Genomic DNA, 23,480 nt, shown 5'->3' with positions numbered 1-23,480 from the left:
TGGCCTTCCTTTTTCCCAAGGGGATGAGATAAGTGCTCCTAGGAAGTCACTTCAGGACAGTCTGAATCAAATCTCTTAAATTAGGTTGACAGAGAATATGAAATGTGCAAGAAGGCTCAATTTTTTAAAGCTCATGTGATGCTCATTTGAATGAGATGAGAACTCCCTCCCTTGGTGAAAAGGGCCTGGGCCAGGAGTCAGGAATCCAGCCCCAGCTCTAGAGCTGAATCACTGTATCTGGGCCAAGTCACTTCCCCATCTCTGGGCCTCAATTTTCCGACCTGTCAAATGGGAGGATGAGACTGGCTGGCCACAGGATAGTCCTGCTCCAACAACGGGGGGACTCGGGGAAGGACTGGGGCAGGGGGATAACTTTAAAGGTAGGGGTGCCTATATTTAACACAGAAAAATATAGGACATCTAGTGAAATTTGAATTACAGGTAAAGATAATTTTTATTAGTATGTTTCTAATATTATAGGCACATAACTTATACTAAAACATTGTTTACTGTATATCTGAAATTCAAATTTAACTAGTCATCTTGTATTTTATTTGACAACCCTATTTGGGGCCTTCACCTCCGCTGGACGCCCCCTCCCCTCAGTCTTTGATGCAGATAATTGATATCTTCACAGCTTCCAGAGGAGCCCCTGGCTCCCCACCTTCCAACCAGATCCCCACCATCTACTCCCACCCCCCACCCCAACACCCACTTCCCTGCCTGAAAGAAATTCTGGAACCATAAGCTGAAAGTTTCAGGGGTCCAGCAATTCATACAGTGGAGATAAGGGTAGAAACACAGCCACACTTGGAGAAAAAGACAAGTGATGGATTTAAATCAGCAGAGAAATTTAAGTCCACATGTGTCATGATGATGAGAGGGACACTGTGTCTGTGGTGCTCACAACTGGCTGATCCCATTTTGTGCCATGTCCATGTGTGCTCACATAAACTAGTGGCACCGAGTCTACATGTTACTGAGAAACTAGCTGAGACTATGATTTTGTGCGTTCATGCCAGCATCAAATGCCGTGTCCACAGCTGTGTGCCACACCTGCCAGCACTATGTTTGGCTGGATGCCAGGTCTGTGTTAGAGCCCATGAACCAATAAATGCTGCCTCCATGTCATCACCTGTGATTATGAGAGATTCCCCCCCTCCCAGGGCCGTGACATATCAGAGAAACCTCTCACCCCGTATCCTGCCACTCAGGGACCATCACCTGATGTGATTGTGAATGTCAGGTGCTGTACAGCCTGCCAGACGTGCGACATGAGAGCCATCAAGTCTGTTCTGAGGAGTTACTATCACGGTGCAGTGGAAACGAATCCAACTAGGAACCACAAGGTTGTGAGTTCTATCCCTGGCCTCGCTAATGAGTTAAGGATCCGGCGTTGCCGTGAGCCATGGTGTAGTTCGGAGACACGGCTTGGATCCGCATTGTTATGCCTATGGTATAGTCCAGCTGCTGTAGCTCCAATTCATCCCCTAGCCTGGGAACCTCCATACGCCACAGATGTGGTCCTAAAAAGCAAAAAAAAAAAAAAAAAAAAAAAAAAAAAAAAAAAAAAAAAAAAAGTCTGTTCTGAACTTACTGCCCAGCAGGATGCAGTTGCCAACCACAGGGATGCCCATGGCGTGGACTGTCTTCTCAAAGACATGGTGTCGAGCTCTGGCTTGCTAAAAGGCTGTTACAGGTGCCACATGGCCGTCTGTGTGTGCAGGGGCCTCTGGGTGGCTTCAGCATCCGCATCCCCATGTCTGGTCCAGTGAGGCAGGTGAGGGAGGGAGGTTTCCTGAGGGCCTGCTGTGCACTGGCACAGACAGCCTCTTGTAGGGTGGGGTGGACTCAGTGTCCAGAAGATTGTGGCAGCAAAGGGTGGGTGTCAGTCAGCACTTGACCCCAAGGGCCAAAACCTGGCATAGGAGGGATGTCCAGTAAATGTGTTGGTGATTGACAGAAGTTATCAGAAAAGGACAAGGAGATGTTTTCATTAATAGAACACAAATGCTGACTCCTGTAGAAGATTCTGGACATGTCCTGCGGTGATTTTTTTTACCACGAAGACACACTTAAGTTGCCTTCACAGTTCACAGGGAGCTTTCCCACCCATTCCTCTGTGCGTGGCTCACCACAGCCTCCAGCTTACTTTGTTCCCATTTCACTGATGAGAAAACTGAGTTTTTCTCCAGTGCACCCACAAACCTCACCCAGTGCTCCTTCCTCTGCCACTTACACAAAAAGAACCCCAAGCTCCACATGGCCTCTGACATCAATTCCAGCCATTTGTGTTTCTGAATTTTCAAGGTCTTTGCTGGCTTTGAGCAGCGATATTTGACACGGTGTTTTATTTTTTAATATACTAAATGGTGAGATGCCCTTTAATCTAAATTGAATCTCCAACACCAGTCATCTCTCATACCAGCCTGGATTGTTTCTGCTCCCAAAATAGGCACCATCATCCTCAGCCAGAAGGCAAGGATATTGTGAGTTTCTGCCCCTGGGAAGGGGGTGACAGGTGGGCTGGACCAGGTGGGCTGCCCCCCTTGCAGGTCATCAAAACCACTGTCTTTGGATATAAGGTATCAGAGGCATCAGTCCCCAGCCTTCAGCCACGGCTCTCCTTCATGTCACACATGGGGAAACTGAGGTCCAGAGAGAGAGAGAGCTCACGTGCAGTCACATGGTCCTTCCACTGCGTCTCTTCTTGCCTTGACTTTTCCCTTCGCCATCTTCTCAAAATCCCATCATCCAAAAACGTCCTCTTCCAGGAGGTGGTGATTAATTATCCCCAACCACCCGAGATCCTCACCAGTGGCCCACACAGCACTGTGCACCTTACACAAGGCAGCCTGCTGCAGCCCTGTCTCACCGCTGTGAAGGAAGCCCTGCCACTGCCCACGTTTTACAGAACAGGAAACTGAGCAGTAAATGAGGCCCTGAGCAGTAAATGCACTTACCCAGAGTCACTCCGAGCTGGGATTTGAACCTGTGACATCTGACTCCAAGCCCCGCCTGAGTTTTTGGTGCTTGGTCTCAAACTAGCCACCTCGGGACTAAATCCAGCTTTTGTCTGTGTTGTATTTGGCTTTAGGATTTTTTTTTTTTAATGGGAAAAATTTACATCACATTCCAATGTCCAGCTTCTCTTAGAAGACTGAAGAGTCTACCACACTGGGCCCACGTTTTCCCACAGGAGCTGAGAAGCATCTGCCTCCTTTAGCAGGGCTGAAGATTCTTTCCTTTGCCCCAGTCCCCACTACTTCCTATTGCCTCCCACCCACCTACTTCCCTCGTTCACAAAATCTGCCCAGTCCCACAGCTATTCAAATTTGCAAGCCATGCCCTGGGCTCTATCCCAGGACCCAGGATCTCAATGTGGGGCCTGTGACTCTCCACATGACAGAACCCCGGAGCTGTGGCCAGATCCCCTGGCCTGGAGAACACCCACCTTTTCAACTGGTCACACAGAAGACTCCAAATGTTTGAATCACAGATCCTCAGGCCTTTCAGAGGTTCATCTGTCTTTAAATCAATCAGGAGGAGCCTGGGAGGTGCAAGCTTCTTCTTAGTGAAGCCTTTGTCTGCTCCAAACCTCATGAGGAGCCCCAGCATGTGAACAGACCCCAGCAGGACCACTTCAGGGCCTATAGACCTTGAAAACCATGGGATCTTCAGGGTCCACCCATTCTATTGGACTCTCCTGTTGTCAAGATGGGGAAACTGAGGCTCAGAGAAAGGAACTGGCTGGCCAATGTTGACCATGCCTAGCCCCTTCTTCAGAGGCCCTCCTTAAAACCCACTTCCAGGAAAAGACCTGCAACTCATTCACAACAAGGTATCCAGAACTGATGATGGCTTCCCCCTCCCAGGAAGTCTAAAGGGATTGGAGCTTTTAGTTAAAGGAGTGAATCCCAAGTGGAAGAATTTCAGACATTGTCTGTGGGTAGAATTGGACGAAGGAAGGAAGACAAGGAACCCCCTGCAGTCCCTGAGTACATCATGCCTGCTTACTCTGTATATGGAGATCCCAGTGGCTCCACAGCACAAGAGGATGGTGGCAGCCTTCCATGTGCTTGGAACAGGGCCAGCCTGGGTTCTCAGGTCCCAGGAGCTGAATCTAAGGCCACACCTGGGCCTCACAAAGGCCCTGTCTCCCTATCTGTGAAATGGGCACAACCAAGCTCAGGCTCCTGCCCTCCCGCTGCGCAGGCAAGACATGGGATCTCCAGCGCTTTCCCATGGAATCTCCCTGGGAACAACCCTCCCTGGGATCTCCCGTGAGGTCTCAGCCAGCCTGGCTCTTGGAGGCTATAGGCGGACATCTCACTGTCAGCATCAGCAGAGGCTCAGCACCTCGAACCCCAGACGGAGGGTATGCCCGTCTCCCGTGCCCCTGAACCGCAGACTCTGAGACTCCCAGGACCACTGAGCTCAGACATCCCTGAGCGCGGGGCTCTTCCCTTCACGAGATGCCCTCCCCTCCCCCTGGACCCCCAGTACCCACGCTGGGCCAGGCCTGCAGCAAAGGCTTAAGAAGCACAGGCCAAAGGAATAACTGGATGAATGAGCAAATGAACTAGAGACTGCTGGAGTTCCAGAAGCCGTGATATGATAGGTTATCTATGGTATTAGATAGGAGACTGTGAGACCCCATAACTGTCATAGCAGAAGGCTCCAGGCCTCCAACCCCAACACACTAAGTGATGCTATTCAGAAGATCCTCTGGGCCGAAGCAAGCACTGGGCGCTGGGCTCCAGGGTGGTGGCTGCCAGGCTGCTGCCTTGCTTTCCCCTCTCCCTGTCTTTCCTCCCTCCATCATGTGGCTGCCCCATTCAGGACGATTCCTGATTCCCGAATGTGTGTCTCTCTCCTGGGCCCCCAGGCCAACCTCTCTGCACTCTGTCCACAGGTTTGCCGGGCACTGCTCCAGACTTGGAAAAGAGAAAGCAGATTTTTGGACAAAACTTCATACCTCCAAAAAAGCCAAAAACCTTCCTGCAGCTCGTGTGGGAAGCGCTGCAAGACGTGACACTGATCATCCTAGAAATCGCGGCCATCATCTCCCTGGGGCTCTCCTTCTACCACCCACCCGGCGAGAACAACGAAGGTAAGATGGCCGCTGGGACCCCCTCTTCCTGCCCTGCAACATGCATGCCAGGCCACACCGGAGGGCACCGGGGCTCCCAGGCATCACACACTCCAAGTGAGAAAACTGAGGCCCAAGGGGCAGGGCCTCATCCACAGCCAATGAGTGACTGAGCCAGACCCCAGGTGCCAAGAGCCCCCTGCCCCAGTTTTCCCATGTGTGAATTGCAGGGATTGGACCAACAATGGTCAGAGTGTAGTTAGGTTTATTGAGCACTTACAGTAAGCCAAGCTCTGAGCTGAGATGCTGTCCTCCTAATAACGCCATGAGGTAGGGGCCCTGGTTATGCCCATTTTAAAGATGAAGAATCCAAGGCACAGAGAAGTGCCTTAACTTGCTCGAGGTCACCCAGCTAAGGAAGAGTCCCCAGGTTTTGCAGTAGGGCTTGTTAAAAACACTGCTGCCCAGGTCACTCCCAGAGAGACTCTGGTTCTCTTTGTTGGAGCCCAAGGGCAGGTGACCCTGAACTTCTTTCTGGGGTGCTGTCTGAGGGCTCCTCACTCTCATATCTGAGGGCGAGCCCTGAGTCGCTCAGCGGTGGGCTGTATTCACACTCTGAAGTGCGCCAGCTCCATTCTTGGATCTGCCCTCCGGGGGCTCCAGCTTCTGAGGGACCCTGTTTCAGCTCCGGCACTGAGCTTCTCAGAACCCCAAAGTCATTGGCTCTTTGAGGCCTGCAACTATGAAAAAATCCACTGTAATGTCAGAGGTCTATACACCTGACATTCTGGAACAGGGATTGCAAACTTCAGCCCACAGGCCAAATCAGGTTCACCTCCTTTCATTCCAGAAACTGAGCCCCAGCCAAGGGCTAGGGCTTCACCAGCGCAGTGACACCTTTCCTTTATGATGGCAAAGTCTTTTCGACCTGTATCACTCTACCCGTGAATACACAGACAGATAGATAGGCAAGCAGATACATACACACACCATGGCATTGGTGGGATCACATAAGATACGTTGTTTTGTTGTTAGATTTTTATAATCTGATTTTTCACTAGTAGGATATTGTAAACACTTTCCTTTGTTATTAATTATGATGAGACATTTCCCAACGAACGTGCTGCGTAAATAGATAATTCTACTAGGTTCAGTGCTTCAGGCAAGCAAATAAAAAGTGAATAGCATATAAGACATTACCCTTATGGGAAAAAAAAAAAAAAAGGAGTTCCCGTCGTGGCTCAGTAGTTAACGAATCTGACTAGGAACCATGAGGTTGCGGGTTGGATCCTTAGCTTTGCTCAGTGCGTTAAGGATCCAGCGTTGCCATGTAGGTCGCAGACTCAGCTCGGATCCCGCGTTGCTATGGCTCTGGCATAGGCTGGCGGCTACAGCTCTGATTAGACCCCTAAACTGGGAACTTCCATATGCTGCGGGAGCGGCCCTAGAAAAGGCAAAAAGACAAAAAAAAAAAAAAAAAAGAAAAAAGAAAGAAAGAAATTACCCTTATGGCCTTTATTTCCCCAAATGAGGAGGTGGTCTCTGAGGTTCCTTGAACAGATGTCACCCCACCCGCTCCCAAGCCAGACTTTCCTGAGTCACTCAATAACCAAGTCTATCTGGCCAACTACCTCAATGTTATACATAATATTACTAGCTGATTTTTTTTCTGCATGACCTCTTTCCAAAGAGGATCCAGAGCAAATAAATTTATTTCCACGATGGAGATTTAAATTTGACTTTAAACTTCATGGCAGCCAAGGCAGAAAGTGAATGAGGATGATTTGCATAGGTCCAGTTATCAACAAGGAGGAAAGGGGAGTTCCCATCAAGGTGCAGTGGTTAACGAATCCAACTAGGAACCATGAAGTTTGAGGGTTCAATCCCTGGCCTCTCTCGGTGGGTTAAGGAGCTGGCGTTGCTGTGAGCTGTGGTGTAGGTCTCAGACGAGGCTCGGAACTGGTGTTGTGCTGGCTGTGGTGTAGGCCGACGGCTACAGCTCTGATTAGACCCATAGCCTGGGAACCTCCATTTGCCACAGGTGTGCCCCTAAAAAGACCAAAAAAAAAAAAAAAAGCACAAGGAGGAAAGGTAGCTCTTGAGGAAGTGAGCATGTCCCCTAACAATGAATTCTAGGATGAACTTTCACTTACGTCATCACAAGCAATGCCAAACAGGCAGCATTCTTTGCAGAAGTTTTATAGAAAACTAGGAGAAGATGGCCCATGGCTACTTGCATAAGCCTTGAACCAAGCTAAGTGTGCAACTCACAAAAGCATAATAAGAAGGGTAATTCTTACTATGTTTAGAGCCACCACTAGCTGGGAGCTTTTAGAGTAAAAGTTAATTTGATCCTCACTTGACCCTCACAACAACCCTGTGGGCAGGTGCTGTTATTACCAGGAAACTGAGGCCCCGAGATGGTACATGACTTGCTAGGTCAGATTCTGGGAAGTGACAGAACCATGACTTGGGCCAAGGCGTTCTGGCTTCCGAGCCCTCCTTCCTATCCCTGGGCTACATTTACTCAGAAAGGGACTGAGTTGAGTCAGTACCACCCAGATAAGTGACCTCGTGTGACCCAATTCAGTGCAAGATTAGAACTCAGAGGGCAAGTGGTAGAGGGGGTGTGGTGGGAGCATGGATCAGACTCCCAGGGGTGCCAGAAGGGGCCTCCCCACAGCCCTGCACACAAAGGGCTGGGATCCCCTGCATCTTAGGTGGCAGCCGAGACCCAGAGAGGGCAACCACTTACCTAAGGTCACACAGCATGTAGGGCTAGATTTTTTTTTTCCTTAGGTCCACACCTGCAGCATATAGAAGTTCCCAGGCTAGGGGTTGAATCCAAGCTACAGCTGCTGGCCTATGCCACAGCCATAGCAATGCCAGATCTGAGTCACATCTGCAACCAATACCACAGTTCATGGTAATGCTAGATCGCCAACGCACTGAACGAGGCCAGGGATCGAACTCGCAAGCTTATGGATACTAGTCCAATTTGTTACCACTGAGCCTCAGCAGGAACTCCAGTATGGCTAGATTTTTAAACCCAAGTCTTCTGGTTCTTTCTACTGCCCCCCACTTCCTGCAGCTGAGACACTCACTCAGGCCACACTCTGGGTTGATCAGGGCAGCTGCGCACATTCCAGCCCCACAGAGTGAAGATCCTGCACTTTGTGACAACTTACACCTCCCTGACACCCAGGCCCCGGCCTGAGCTCAGAACACTGGACCTTCCATGTTGCCTGGATAGCCCCTGCTGTGTCAGGCTCAGGCTGCATCAGTTATGTATAAAAAGATGCTGGTGATGGGCTGAAAGGCTCTAGACTGCCACGCAGCACCCATAGCCCTTCCCCGTTTGCTTTCGTGGCTCAGAAACCTCCAGACACTTGTCAGAGGTGAGATGACATGTTCATGGCAGGACTAAGATTAGTGTACCCTGTGCTCCCAACTCCCTGCCTGTAACAGCTCCCCTAGTGTCAGACTGCCAGCAGAGTGACAGGCACAGGGTGAGTGCTTAGAAAGCATTTGTGACTTGACCAGTTTGAGAGTCCTTTCCCAATGCCAGGCCCTGGTAAACCACCTAGGAAGGAGCCTGCCCACTTTACTCATGAAGCCCAGAGGGGCCCAGAGAGGCCACATGGGTTCCCCAAAGTCACACAGACAGTGCGTGGCCACACCCTAGAAAACCATGGGTCCGGAGGGCAGCTGCAGTTTCCCCAGACCCTGTGGTCACAACCTCCAGATCCTGTCCCTGCTTCAGCAGGACCTTCCCATGTCCCTCTTCCTTCCCCTTCCTCAGCTCTTCCCCTAATTGCACCAAGACCACCGGAGTTGTCCTCAGGGTCTGGTGGCTCCTGGCAGCTAAAGCAATCTGCACGCCTACTTCCTTGTCATGCCAAGGCACCATGTAATCATCAGACTGTTCTCAAAAGGAGATAAAAGCTATCATCCACACACGACTATGCCACCAAAATCAGAAATCATGAGAAAAGGTGGGTACAAATGCAGGACACTGGAGATGCACTTGCAATTAAGAGACCAACAACTTAAAACAATCTCATATGTATATAGACTCATATCAAAACTTCAGAATAGGAGTTCCCATCGTGGCACAGTGGGAACCATGAGGTTGCGGGTTCAATCCCTGGCCTCGCTCAGTGGGTTAAAGATCCGGTGTTGCCGTGAGCTATGGTGTAGGTTGCAGACGCGGCTTGGATCCTGCATTGCTGTGGCTCTGGCATAGACCAGAAACTACAGCTCCAATTCGACCCCTAGCCTGGGAACCTCCATATGCCACGGGAGAGGCCCTAGAAAAGGCAAAAAGACAAAAAAAAAAAAAAAAAAAAAAAAACCTTCAGAATAACTGCAAACCACAAATCTACAATTGATACACAAACAAATAAGAAAAATCAACTCAAATACAACACTAAAGATAGTCATCAAACCAGAAGAGGAGAGAACAAGAGAAGAAGGGAAGAAAAAAGAGCAACAAAAACAAATCCAAAGCAATTAATAAAATGGCAATAAAAACATACATATCAATAATTACCTTAAATGTTAATGGACTAAACGCCCCAACCAAAAGACTTAGACTGGCTGAATGGATACAAAAACAAGACCCAGATATATGCTGTCTTCAAGAGACCCACTTCACTTCCAGGGACACATACAAAGTGAAAGTGAGAGGATGGAAGAAAATATTTCATGTGAACAGGGATCAAAAGAAAGCTGGAGTAGCAATACTCATATCAGACAAAATAGACTTTAAAATTAAGAATATTTTAAGGGACAAAGAAGGTCATTACATAATGATCAAAGGATCAATCCAAGAAGAAGATATAACAATTTTAAATATCTACGCACCTGACATAGGTTCACCACAATGTATAAAGCAACTCAAAGGGAGATAAAAGCTAATGGGCTTTTGCTGGCCAAGCAAGTGCCCTCAAGGGCGCAGAGGATTCCTTGGTATTAAGTCAGCAGAGGCAGCAGGTGTGGCTGGGGATAAAGGGAACAGGGTGTGGACCCACTCAGCTACCATGCCCTTGGCTCCCAGAAGCCAGTCCAAGGAGAGTAGCTCATGAAAATCGGGGAGAGAACCAATGTCTATCATGTACCTACCACCTGCTGGGCCCTTACGAAGCCTTGGGCTTACAGAGTCCCTGGGGTCATCCCATTTTACAGCTGTCCCAAGTGAGGCTCAGAAAAGCCAAGTCACTTGGCCAGGATCACACAGCAAAGCCTGGATGTGAAGCCAGGTCTTTCTAATTCCAGGACCCAAAAGCTTTCCATTGTCCTGGGCTGTCTCTAAGTGTCCTGAACCTTCCAGTAATTAATTGGAGTGGGGGGACACTGATGAAGCACACAAGAGGGAAAGAACAGCCTTCCCACTTGTAGAGTATGTGGCAGCGGTGGGGAAAACCAAAGTCCCACCAGGAGAAGCACTGGGCTCTGTACCTGCAGTCATTTCCCCCAAGTCCCAGACAACGCATCTCCATGTGCAGGATTTCTGCTTAGCAAGGGTCACCTGAGTTTCCCGGTTTGAGGGACTTCACTGGTGTCATTCACAGTGGTTGAGGAGCACCCTAGATGCTCTCCTCCCATCTTCCTGTGGTTCTGAAGTCCAGCTGGATGCCCCCTGAAATGTGGGGCTCCTGGCTCCATTCAGGCTGCCTGCAAACCTCAAAAGCAGGAATGACATCATGCACTGGACCAGAAGCTGCCCTTTCCCTGAGAATTTACCATGCGCTTGCTGCGGTGTGTGCCTTACATAATGGCTCTCCCCTGGTCCTCTCAACCACCTAGGAGGGAGCACCTGTTATTACCCCATTTCCACAGATGAGAACACCGGGGCACTGTGGTCAGGTAGCTAGCTCCAGGCACACAGCTGGATTTGAACCCAGGGCTGGCCCGCTGTCAGTTATCATCACAATAATGACTACCAGCACCACCAAAGGCTGGTCCAGGTAAACAGTTTAAAATCATTGGAAAACCTGTAATTCCCAGAGAAAAGAATAGTGGCCTCGAGAACCCCACACGGTGGTGTGGTTGTTTATTAACCAACAAGGAGCAGCTAGTTCAGCTAAAGATGTGCAGTGTTCTAGTGACCCATGCCACCCGCCTGTACAGTCCTGAGTGTGGCCCACCAGCTGAGCCTTAACCCTCCCAGGAGCTGGGAGCCAGAAAACATTCCTGGATACCCTTGGCCTTCTGGTCATGTTGCTTTCAAGCCCTGGTTTCCCAGAGGGTCCTGCTGGGGTCTCTTGAAACTGCTGTTCTCTCTTGGGACTGAATTAGACTCCCAGACAATCAGCCATGAGTCTTTGGCAAAATTTTCTGCTTTCCCAATGAGGCCAGCCTGTGGGAGAGGGACCGCTGGGCTTGGGGGACAGTGAGCAGTCCAGGTCCGGTGTCAGATTCCAAGCCTAGATTCAAACTCCAGATCTGCTGTGTGATCTTGGGTGAATGGCTATCCCTCTCTGAACTGTTTTTCTTCTCTCAGCCGGCTTGAGGATTAAAGTGAGTGTTTAGCACACAGCAGGCCTTGCAAAGGACCCAGCCTCTGGCTGGGTCCCACTCGAGTGGATGGTCAGACTCTGCTCATGGTCACTGCTCATGGAGAGGGCTATTTTCCACCCCCCAACCCCCACCCAGTGGAAGGAAGGGCCTCAGCTAGTCCTGGCTGCAGCACTCACCTGTTGGGCCTCAGTTTCCTCATCTCTAATGGGGGTAATACCTCTCACTCTCCAGACCCTTGTGAGGATGCAGGACACGGGGTGTGTGAAGGGGCTTGGAAAGGCCCCAGGGCTCAGCACTGCATGGGCAGGACCTGCCTTCATGTTTGAAGCCTTTGCATCAAATGGTGTCTTTTTCTTTTCTCTTTTCACCTAGTCAGCCTGGCAGGCCCCAAGCAAGGTGGAGGCCCAGACCCAGAGGGTCAAGGGCGCAAGGGTGTAGGGTGAAGGGTCACTGCATATCAGACAAATGGCTTATTGTGTCCATGTCCTCACAGTGTGGTCAGGGCTCAAATCCAACCCAGGCTGAGTAAGAACCTCCTGTGTGCTAAGCACAGCCCTGTCCTTGAGTCTGGAAGGTGGTCTCAGTGATCACCATTTTGCAGGTGAGGACACTGAAGTTCAGGGAGGGCAGTGACGTACCCAGGACCACAGAGGGGCAGCAGTGGGATTCAGACCAGCTTGTTGGAGGGCAGAGTCAGAGCAGAGGGTCCTGTCCCAGCCTAGAGACCTACCCCATACTGGAAGAATGGAAGGAAAGGACACCAGCAAAGCTGCATTTTAGACCCTAAAGCACGTGCCCTATTAATTGTCGTGAGGCCCCTTCTGCCTGGCTGACCCACCCCACCTGCTTCCTTCTGTTCTCTGCAGGATGTGCCACGGCCCAGGGCGGGGCAGAGGATGAAGGGGAGGCAGAGGCAGGCTGGATTGAGGGGGCTGCCATCCTCCTCTCGGTCATCTGCGTGGTCCTGGTCACAGCCTTCAATGACTGGAGCAAAGAGAAACAGTTCAGAGGCCTGCAGAGCCGCATTGAGCAGGAGCAGAAGTTCACCGTGGTCCGGGCTGGCCAGGTGGTCCAGATCCCTGTGGCTGAGATCGTGGTTGGGGACATCGCCCAGGTCAAATATGGTAAGTAGCCCAACTACAGAGCCAGATGCTAGAGCTGGAATTCAGGCAGAGATGGGACAGGACAGGCAGACCCAGACAGGCTGGCCCAGGGCAGGGGGTGGGTCCCTGAAGGCTGACCCCAAGCCAAGTTGTCTTCTGAGCTCCCCGGAGAGGTGGAAGGCTCCTTTCTGGAGGTAGGATTAAATAGCTTTCAGAAGCCATTTAAATCAGAATTGGCAAATACATGGCATAGGTACCACCATTCTCCAGACTTCTACCTTTAGCAGACATTACTAATCGATCTCAGCTCAAAGCCTAGATACATCCTCAGAAGCCTCCTCAACATGGCACTCCAAGGACCATGAACACTCAGAATGGGTTGATGAGAGGAAATCCATTTCCCACCTCTGATTTGGCTATTGATGGGTGGTTGCTGGGCTAGAGAAGATGTTATAGGGAATGGACATGGATGAGTGGCCATTCTAGGCCTGTGTTACTGCCATGGAGAAAGTGGGGTTTAGAGGAGATGTGTCCTAGGTATGTAGCGGCAGAAGGTGGGAGAAAGATTGGAGGGCCTCTCCTCCCCCATCCCTGTAGGGGTTTGGTTTCCTCTGATAATATGCCTGTCTTGGAAGTCTCCTCAGCTTAGTCAAGATAGATTTGTCTCTTCCAAAAGAATGTCCCCACACCACAATTAAGACCAGAGAAGAACGATTCATTGAGAAAACTGGGCCCCAAATCCACGCAGCACCGGGGGAAGCACACCCACTCTTGCTAGGATCATTTGGGGACCCAGCCTTAGCCTCCAGGCCTCATGCGTTCCACCTCGGCCCCAGGCTTCAGCTGCCTGTGGGCCTGTGATGGGCACCATCTTGGTTCCTCCACCCTAGGAGCTCTAGTAGGCAGCCACTTCCCAAAGGCGAAACTGCCCTTGTAGTCATGCCTGGCAGGAATGTTCCAGCCTCCCCAGCCACCAGAAACCCTGCTGATTGACCCCCTCACCCTTCCTCCCACCAGGTGACCTCCTCCCTGCTGACGGCCTTTTCATCCAGGGCAATGACCTCAAGATCGATGAAAGCTCCCTGACGGGGGAGTCTGACCAGGTGCGCAAGTCCGTGGACAAGGACCCCATGCTGCTGTCAGGTGAGCTGCGGCCGGACGGTGGGCTCACTCCCATTGCCAGTCCCTGCGTCCCTGCCCAGGGGGCTCCATGTCCCCTTCATGAGGCTAGAGAGTCTCAGAGGCATTGGCTCCAGATCTCTGGCCAGCTTGGCCCCAAATGAGAACTCCCTCCCTTTTCCCAGCAAACGTGCATTGAGCTTACTGTGCACTTGGCACTGCTCTGGGTCCCGGGACTGGTACAGGGAATAAGACTGACGAGTTCCTGCCCCCGTGAAGTCTACCTTCTAATGAGCTGGTTTTCTGAAAAGTCACACACTGAAGCCTGTTCTCTAGGGGCTAGAAAGTATCCGTCAGGTGAGGAGTTCCCATCGGCTCAGCGGTAACAAACCCAACTAGTGTACATAAAGATGCACGTTCGATCCTGGCCTCAATCAGTGGGTTAAGGATCTGGCGTTGCCGTGAGCTGTAGTGTAGGTCACAGATGCAGCTCACATCCCACATTGCTGTGGCTGTGGCGTGGACTAGCAGCTACAGCTCCAATTCAATCCCTAACCTGAGAACTTCCATATGCCTCAGGTGCAGCCCTAAAAAGACCAAAAAAAAAAAAAAAAATCAGTCAGGTGACAATCATTTTAGACACCTACTGTGTGGCAGGCACTGGGCTGGGGGCTGGGGACACAATAGTGAATAAGACAGATGAGGCCCCAACCATGAGGAGCTTGTGGTGCAGATAATGCAAAGGTTCCAGAGGGTAATAAACACATAACAAAAATAAAGCAGGGCAATGGAAGGCAGGTGGTTGCACGTGTGGCTGAGGTGTGAATGGTGAGAAGCAGCTGGTCTTGCAACTTTCCAGGGGAAGAATATACCAGGAAGTGGGGAAAGCGAGTGCAAAGGTCCTGGGGCAGGACCCTGAGCAAGATGGATCGGTCAGATGTCAGGCCTAGAGCACCAGGGTCAGGAGTGTGTGCATTTTCTGAGTGTGATGCGGATTCTCTGGAGTGGTTTTAAATGGTAAGCTGATCACATTTACATATTTAAGATCTCAGTCTGGGAGTCCCTGCTGTGGCACAGTGGGTTAATGACCTGGCGTTGTCTCCACAGCAGCACCAGTTCAATCCCTGGCTTGTTGCAGTGGGTTTAAGATCCAGTGTTGCCACAGCTGCAGCTAGGATTTGATCCCTGGCCCAGGAACTTCCATGTGCCATGGGTGCAGCCAAAAAATGGGGGGGAGAAGATCTCAGCCTGGCACGAGCAACAAGGAACAAGCAAGAGCAGATGTGTACCATAATTTCAGACAGCAATAAGTTAGATGAAAACATTACACCATTGTAGTGAGACAAAGACTCTGAGGAAGGGGATAGGAATCTTAGTGGCTCAGGGAAAAGCCTGACTGAGGAGGTTGCATTTGAACTAAAACCAGAACAATGAGAAAAAAGAGCATTCCAGGCCAGAGGGACAGTAAGTGCCAAGGCCCAGGAGTCTGTCTGACCACGTGATCATGGACAGCCTCAAATGCCCTCTTGGAACTCAGAGCCATCACCCTGTGACCCTGGTTCTGACCTCTGGGCTGAAGTGGCTGTCAGAGAGCCTTGCATCCTTGGGAGAAGTGGCCAGAGGGTTATCCGGAAGTCAAGGGGAGTTGCTAGGACTGAGTAGATTAGTGACGACTCTTCCAGACACTTTGGAGAAGGAGAGATGGGCTAGTTCCCTGGCTGGAGGCTGGGGAGAGAAAATGATCAGCATCATTGACCCAGAGCATTGCCAGCTAGGCAAGGAGGTGGGCACAGGTGCAGAGACCCTGGAAAAGAGCCACAGGGCAGAGATGGTTGGGGAGCCGGCTGGCCAGCTCAAGTCAAACCAGCTGCTCTGGTCTCAACCTGTCCATCTGGCTGGAAGCCCGGGCAAATGGAATAGACCCTGGGCCTCTGGACGGCAGAAAACAGGAGCCAAGTTCTCCCATGTGTCTGTGGGCAAGATGGAGAAGGGTGTACAGAGGCCAGGGTATTTCAGCCGATTTGCGCTGACTCTTGGACTGCAGGCAGTCTGGTGGAAGGTTTCCTTCAGCCCTCATGTCCTGTTGCAATATGGAAAGTGTGCCCATTAAGTTCACAAAGACCAAAAGCCAAGGAAGGGTGGCAGTAAGAAAGAAAGATCCACAAAGATGGCTAGGGTGCAGGGTGAACTAAACTGCAGAAAATGAAACCTGACCATGAGCAGCACTGCTGACTTTCAGAAACCCAGTTGCCTGTGGGGAAGGAGGGCAGTGGCTTAGCCCAACTCATGGGGAAAAGAAGGTGAGAAGGGGGCATGGTTGGCTCCTTGAGAAGCCATCTAAGTAGAAAGCAAAAGATTCTGTAACAGAATCCTTCTAGAACAAAAGAGGCTGCCTGTGTGGTAGTGAGTTCCCCATCACTGAGCGTATGTGAACAGGGCCTGGACAGGCTAAGGATGGGGCTTTTGCAGAGTAGGCCCAAGCACTGAATGGACATTCAGTGCTCCCATCCTCCCCTGCCCTCTGCTACAGACCCACCTTGTTTCCTTCCCTCTGCCCTGCCTCTATTGAGGCGGTTCCCTCCTCCCAGATGGCCCTCTCCCTTCTTCATCTTACATTTAACTCCTGCCCATCTTCTCAGGCCCCACCTCCTCCACGAAGTCTTCCCCAAGTGCCCCTGCCCTTTGCCAAGCACCCCCATACCACCTGGGACCCCGCTTAGCCTGTGACATCACACTGCATTCAGCCCACTCAGGCACAGCCTCGTCAGGCTGATTGCCTTTAGCTCTGTGCAACCATCTCACGTAAAAGAAAGAGCAAAACCCATCTACAGTCCCACCACCCAGACAGACCTAACAGGTCTCCCTTTTAGGGCCCCTTCCATCCTTGGCCATACGCAGATGGGCAGACATGAGGACAGACACCCCATGTGCTTCTGCACCCATCTTCCCACCCAGACAGGTCCAAGGGGGCAGGACCCTGACCTTGAGGCTCTCGGGAGGTCAGCCCAGCTCCACCCCAGGCTCCGCACACGTTAGGGCTCAGGCACCGTCTGCCAGAGGGGAGAGGGCACACTGCTTTGTAGAAGGAGCAGAGCTGGGGGGTGCTGAGCCAGAGCGGGCTCTGGAATGAACTCGCCATGTGGCCTCAGGCACCTTGCTTCACTTCTCTGAGCCTCCGTTCACCTGTGAGGACAACAACAATGTCCTGTCCTGTGATGTAGGTGAGGCTGCCACCCAGCACAGCGCCAGCAGAGGGATGCTCCTGATGGGCTGGTTCCCTCCCCTGTTCCTCGGATAGAGCCAGGATTTGGGAGTGAAATAGGTCTGAATTCAAATGCCAACTCTGCCCTTCCTCCGCCGGGAGACCCTGGACCAGCTTCTTGCCCTTTCTGAGCCTCCAGTTCCTCACTTGTGAAATGATGAAATGGGCAGGCAACCCTAGATCATGTGTCAGTGTCCATTTCCTCCCAGTTCCTTCATCTTGGGTGTGTCCCTCTCCCCCTCTGAGCTGGCCCCATCTCTCCACCACCCAGCTCCTCCCACCTTCAGGCTGCAGGAGCCTGCCTCCTCCAGATGGTCCTCCTTGATTGCTGCCCTCCCCAGCTGATATCTGCATAACTGCCATTTGGACACTTGTTTTTGTACATGACCAGACACCTCAGGGCCTGAGGTGTTGGAGGTCTTGCTGGGCCTTCCTGTCACATGACCCTCAGGGAGCACAGAGGGACCAGGCTGGGGGCACCTGTGGGGCCTTCCTGGTAATTTAGAAGTGCCTATACTGCATCTGGCACACAAGCCTGTGCCCCTGGACAGGTACCTTCTCTCTGAGTCTATGCAATGGGGGAGCTGGTGGAGGGCCCGTCCCCTGGCCTACCCCACAGGGCTGTTGTGGGGACCACATGCCAACATGGATATGACGGTCCTTTGCCAATGGTACGAGTGTGAGGTGCCATGTGGTGTGGAACAAACACAACTTTTGGAGGCAGAACCTCCAGGTTCCAGCCCTGCATCGGTTCCCACTGTGACCCCTGCCCCTCAGGACCTCAGTCTCCCCATCTGACAAATGGGGGCAGACCAGCCTTTGGAAAGATTCACATGTTTCCAGGGCTCAGGGCACAAAGGAAATCCTAAAGACCTGGAGCACGACCCCCAGGACAGACAGACGGACACAGGCCTGTGTCTATGGTGTCTTCAGCCCAGGCAGAGTAGAAAAGTGCAGGAACCACAGGCCCCACATCCACGGGGCAGGGCAGGGAAGCTTGGGCACCAAATCAAGCACCGCCTGGCTTCCACTGCTGTCTGTGGACCTGCCACCACTGTGGCTGAGATGGCCACTCTGCAAGAGGAGCTAGAAATTCAGATCTTCGCCTTCAATCTTGCCATGTTTAAGATGTTAGCAAGAAATTCCAACTTTTTAAAAGCCAGTGTGGGTCAGACAACATATGGTGGACCCTGGAGCACCAACTCTGACCTTAGGCAATTTTTTTCTTAATTTTGTATCTGAAGAATAATTTCAAACTTTCAGAAAAGTCGTAAGCACTGTATGGGGAACGCTTGAGTACCCTCCCCTCTGATTCAGCTGCTCTTGCTGTCATGCTGCCTTGGCTCTCAGGAGCCTCTCTCCCCTCCTCATTAGATGCATTACCGCCCTGTGCCCCTGCCTATGTCAGGTGTGTCTGGCGCGTGACCACAGCACAGCGATACAGTCGGGAAACTCGGCATGGATGCCGTGCTGTTACCCAGCATGCCATCCTCTTCCCACCCGGCGCCCTCCAGGCTGGGACCCAATGCAGGGTGCTGGGTGGCATTTAGATGTCCTGCCTCTTCAACCTCCTTTAACCCCAGCAGCTTCTCAGCTTCCTTTGCCTTTCCTGGAAGGCCAGTGGTTTTTAACACTCCTAGGTTATGAGCCCCCATGAGGGTCTGGTGAAAGCAATGATCCCTCTTATGCAAATAAAGGCCCAGACCTGTCACTCTACACCCTGTCTGGAGACTCACAGATCCCTAGACAACCCTGGTCTTGTCTCAATTTGCAGCTGGGGAAACGAGGCCCTGAGCAGGCGTGTAAGGCCCCACAGAGTGCAGGACCAGAATGAGGCTCCAGCACTCCTGCCTCCCACTCCCCTACTGCCCCCGCCCCCCATGCCAGCTTGGCTCTGAGGCCCCTGAGACTACTGCTCAGCAGCATGGCCTATTTGAAGCATCTTAAAGTGAATTCCGTGGGAAACCAAGAACAAGGCACCATCAGTGTGGCCATGGAAGGGACAGGGTCAGCAGGCCAGGGAGGGGCCGTCCTCAAGAACAGCAGGGCCTGGCTCCAACAGGCCACCCTAGGACCCCCCCACTTCTCCATCACCCCCGGAACCAGGGCACGAACAGCGTGAGCTCACCCAGGACATCGACGAACCCTCTAGGGCCTGCTGCCCACCCTGCCCGCCAACCGGAAGGCCAGGCATGGGGAGCCGGACCTGCCACCACTGCTGTTGCCACCGGGGAGCCTAGGAGGACACCGTGACTGCAGGAGGGCCCGGTCTGCCACTCGGCCCGCGCTCTCTCCATTACACTACCCTGCCTCTTCTCCACGAGAGGCAGCGGGGTGTAGTGGATAGAGCACGGGTTCAAGTCCCGGCTCCACCGCTCACAGCTGTGTGACCCTGGGCCATCGCTCAACCTCTCTGAGCCAGAGAGGCCACAGGTGGGCGGAGGGGCTTGGGGTTATGCCTGTGCCAAGACCTACCTCACAGGGCTGTTGTGAGGGGGACGGGCTCACGGGTGCTGAAACGCTTAACTGACTGTCTAGCGCTCTGTGAGCGTGCATTGTTACTGTTATTGACTGCGTTGATAACAATAATGATGACAGGACTGCGTCTGGGCTGGAAACTTCATTGGCTTTGCTTGGTGCTTGTGCTGGAGGCAGATGATAATCCCCGAGGTGGCCTCCATCCCTCTTGGTCTCTACCCCTAGGAAAAGACCTGTTAGAAGGTACGACCCTGCCCCTCTCCGCGTCCAAAGGAAGGGTTGACAAGTCCAAAGCAAGAGAGTAAGGAGCCCTGGGTTCAAGCCCTGGGCCTCTGTGCTATGCAACCTCAGCCAGCTCTTTGCCCTCTCTGGGTTCAGAAGCTGGATTTTGTAAAACTAAGCCCCCCTAGCTCTGACACCAAAGCATCCCATTTGCCATTGTATAAGAGATGTCATCTGGACCAGGCCTGGAGCAAGTCTGAGACAGAGATGGGCTTTGAGCCTATAGTTGGGAAAGTTCTGACCCACTCCCTGCTGCCAGGTCAAAGGCCACAGAGCTTGCCTCCAGAGGGACAGGATGAAGGTTCAGGTGGGGCAGGACAGCCGTCATAGTGTTCCTGGGCCCGACCTCCTTTCTGGCTCACAGGTGGATGGCTGGCTGGCTGGCTGATGGATAGATGGACAGACAGATAGATGGATGTGGGAAGCTGGATGCTGACAGCTCCCCCACGGCTCTCCTGCCTCCACCTCACTCCTCAGGGCTATGTTCCCAACAGCTCTGCCTCTGACTTTGTACCTAACCATCCTGGCAAGGGGGAGAGAAAGGAACCACCCGCCACCACCCCCCCGCAGGCCCCTCCAAGGCTGAACATGGAGATGACCTCCCTGCTGCCCATCTGTGAAATGCAGGTGGTGGCCATGACCTGACCCAGGGATTGTGGCCGCCAAGTGGAAAGAACAGCTCGGATATTATGGGGCACCTAGGGAGCCTCCATAAATATTAATTCTCTTCTTCCCTCCTCCCAAAATGCTTCCAGTGGCCCCTACCGAACCGCCGGCAGAGACCCAACCCTGCAGCCCTCTGCCCCCGCCCCTCCTGATGGAGCTTTAGCAGGCTAATCCTCGGCCGTTGCTCTTCCCACCTCCCACCTTCACCTGGACTATGCGCCCACCTCCCTCACTGGCCAGGTGCCCCTGGGTCTCTGTAGTCTCATGGCGTTGCTGATTTGTGTGCCTGTCCTTTAACCCCAGATCCCAGCTAGACTGTGAACCCCTGGAACCACCAGGGGCCCCTTGGGCCCAGAGCCCGGCACAGAGCTGGACTTCCCCTCACCTGTCCATTGAATGAGCTAGCATGGCCAGGCAGGGAGTGGCCCATGGCCAGCCTGCCTGCTTAGGCCCCTGCTGGCCCATCCAAGCTCCCTGAGAGTTTTAATGGAGGCTACCCCACCCCAACCCTCCTAGGAGTGGCCTCTGTTGCCCGAGACCTGGGGTGCCCAGACTCTCATTGCTGAGAGGTCACGACCTAAGCCAGACCTCCCCATTTTACAGAGGATGAAACAGGTCCAGAGAGGGGGGTGCTGGCCTCAGATCACACAGCACATTGGAAGCAGACAGCAGGCTGCTCCCCAGGTCCTCTCCTCCTCAGCCAGGGCCCTCTCCATGCTGTATATTCCGAGGGGCTCCACAGGGCCTTAGGGGAGGTGAGGGCTAAGGATGGTGTCAAAAGGACCGTGGACATGGGGGTCTGGTGCAAGGCCCAGCCAGGAACCCCATCCCCAAAACATTCTCACTTCTCTCTGTACCTGAAGACCCGTAGCTTGTAGGCCTCTGATTCCACCGCTAGAGCTGCAGGCCTTGGGGTTAAGCATTGCCCTCTGTGGGGGCCCCTAGAGCTGGGGTGTGACAGCCCAGGGGGTGACCCGGTCCACTTGGCCTGCCTCTGAGGTCCTGGCAGGGAGACAGACAGACAGCCCAGTGAGGTGTGCAGAGGAGGGCTGGCCTGGATGAATTTGACCCTGAGTAAAACCATAAAGATGGCTTACGGAGGGCATGTGGATTCTCCATTATAAATGTAACACAGGTCCCCATGGCAAATACAGAAGAGGAGGTAACAGTGGCAACAGTGCTGGATTCCAGCTGCAAGCCAGGCCTTGATGGGAGAAGATCCTGGTGCAGAACCTGCCCTCAGGGGCTCACCATCTAGTGGGGAAGTCAGGCCTACAGGCACCCCCCAGGGGAAGCCACAGGGGTTGGTTCAGAGGACAGAGGTTAAGTGGGGATCAGGGAAGTCACCCAAGAGGAAGGTCGTTTGTCCTGAGCCTTGAGAAGATTTGGGACCAGAGATGGGGGAAGGACATTCAGGTAGTGACAACTGTGAGCAAAGGTGGGAGTGGGGCTGGGAGGGGGATTGGCAGAAAGGCCCAGTGAGCTTTGCGGCTCCCAGGGTGGAGGGCATAGGGCGGGCATCTGTTGTCAAGGGAGAAGCAGATTACAGTCTGATTCAGGGGGTGCTGCCCAAGGCCTTTGGACTTTAGGGAGCTATGGCAGGTGTCTGAGCTGGCGGATGGAGGTGCTGCTGGGGCACAGAGGGAGGGAGGACAAAGTGGGAGTCTGATACCCCAGCTCCTCTGGCACATCTCGTGCTGGGGCTGGAGGCCCCCTGCCCCCTCCAGGACTCATCAAGGCTGGGTGGGAGGTCTGCTGAGCCTTCACCCCATGTCCCTGTCCTGTGGTGTGGCCAGAGGCCACCTCCCTGGCTGCCTCCTCCTCCTTCCTCCCACCTCCCTGCCTCCCAGCGCAGAGCCGCCAGCTCCCTGCTGAGATGGGAGTGATTAGATGAGAAGGTGATTTGGGGTCTGATTATCTTGGGTGGAAATTGGCCCCCTGTGTCTTTTTCCATCCCGCCCAGACAGAGCAAACTTTGTCACGATTATGTTTGAGACCAGAGTGTGAAGCCTTGTTTCTTGGACAAGAGCCGAGAAGGGCTCTGTCCCTCCCCTGCTGGCGACCCTGGGCAAGCCACTTCTCCCAGAGCCCCAGCTCCTCCTCCATAAGCCGAGGGCCAGAGTGAGGGTTAATGAGGTGACTGCACAGGAAGAGCTCAGCGTGGTGCCTGGCACAGTGTGGGTGTCCTACAGAAGGCAGCACTGGTTACTGTCACTGCTGTCTACACCCTGGGAAGTGTGTTCCCCCGTTGCTTTGAAAGACCTTAGTGACCCCACCCTCACCCACACGAGACCTCTCTGGGCCTCGGTTTCCTCCTCCATCTAATATTGCTGGTATTTCACAAGCTGAGCCAGTGCACAAGAGAGTATTTTGTTAGCAGGTTATTATAGTTCCTGGAGTCCCATGATTGGGACCCAGGTTCTTGCTATTTGCACCCATATTGGGGTCGGTGGGCTCTAGGGTCTGCCTGTGATGGTAAGACACCAGGCCTGGGCTGCTTGGCCTGTACTTAGTGTCCAAGCTCATTCCGTAAGACCCACTGCTCCCTGCCCAGAGCCAAAAGACCCTAGGAGTTGACAAGGAGCCGGCTGCAGAGCTCGCCACCTGAGAGCCTGGGGTCCAGTGCACTCGCCAGCTCCATGCCCTGTTCTGGGAGCCTTCATGACTTGGTTTATGCATCATGGATGGACAGACCAACCTTTACTGCCCCAGAGGAACTTAGCAGAGGGAATCCATCCATCTGGAAAGCACTTTAAGATCCCGAGATTCTGGAGGCCAAGAAGCTGGAACACCACACGTGCACACACACAAACACAGACACACACACAGGCGCATACACACACACACACACACACACACACACACACACACACACACACAATCTCAAGCTATCTCTCAGCTCCTAGAAGAAAGGGAAGGGCTGGGTGAAACCTCTTGAAAAGTGAAAATAGATTCC

General features: G+C 52.7%; 1 protein-coding gene and 1 non-coding gene across 28 annotated transcripts in view; both read left to right on the top strand.

The window, feature by feature from the left end:
* The window catches only part of ATP2B2 (ATPase plasma membrane Ca2+ transporting 2), a 371,725-nt gene that overhangs the window by 280,589 nt on the left and 67,656 nt on the right, over nucleotides 1-23,480 (top strand). For all 27 annotated transcript variants that reach the window (XM_084989467.1, XM_084989474.1, XM_084989470.1 and 24 more), the window contains 3 exons: nucleotides 4,916-5,113; nucleotides 12,481-12,738; nucleotides 13,735-13,860. In XM_084989467.1, the coding sequence (XP_084845593.1) occupies nucleotides 4,916-5,113; nucleotides 12,481-12,738; nucleotides 13,735-13,860 (582 nt within the window). The remainder of the gene's footprint in view (nucleotides 1-4,915; nucleotides 5,114-12,480; nucleotides 12,739-13,734; nucleotides 13,861-23,480) is intronic.
* On the top strand, nucleotides 19,373-19,452 carry MIR885 (microRNA mir-885). Its single transcript, NR_038543.1, has one exon. It is a non-coding gene; the product is annotated as a microRNA mir-885 (primary transcript).

Source organism: Sus scrofa, chromosome 13 (assembly GCF_054392235.1).
Source record: "Sus scrofa isolate SSC_HxYL_T2T_F1_AM1 chromosome 13, Sscrofa_HxYL_maternal_Yorkshire_Landrace_v2.0, whole genome shotgun sequence".
In the NCBI taxonomy this organism is placed as follows: Eukaryota; Metazoa; Chordata; class Mammalia; order Artiodactyla; family Suidae; genus Sus; species Sus scrofa.
Note: the sequence above shows the minus strand (reverse complement) of the source record. Positions and strands in the feature narration are given on the sequence as shown.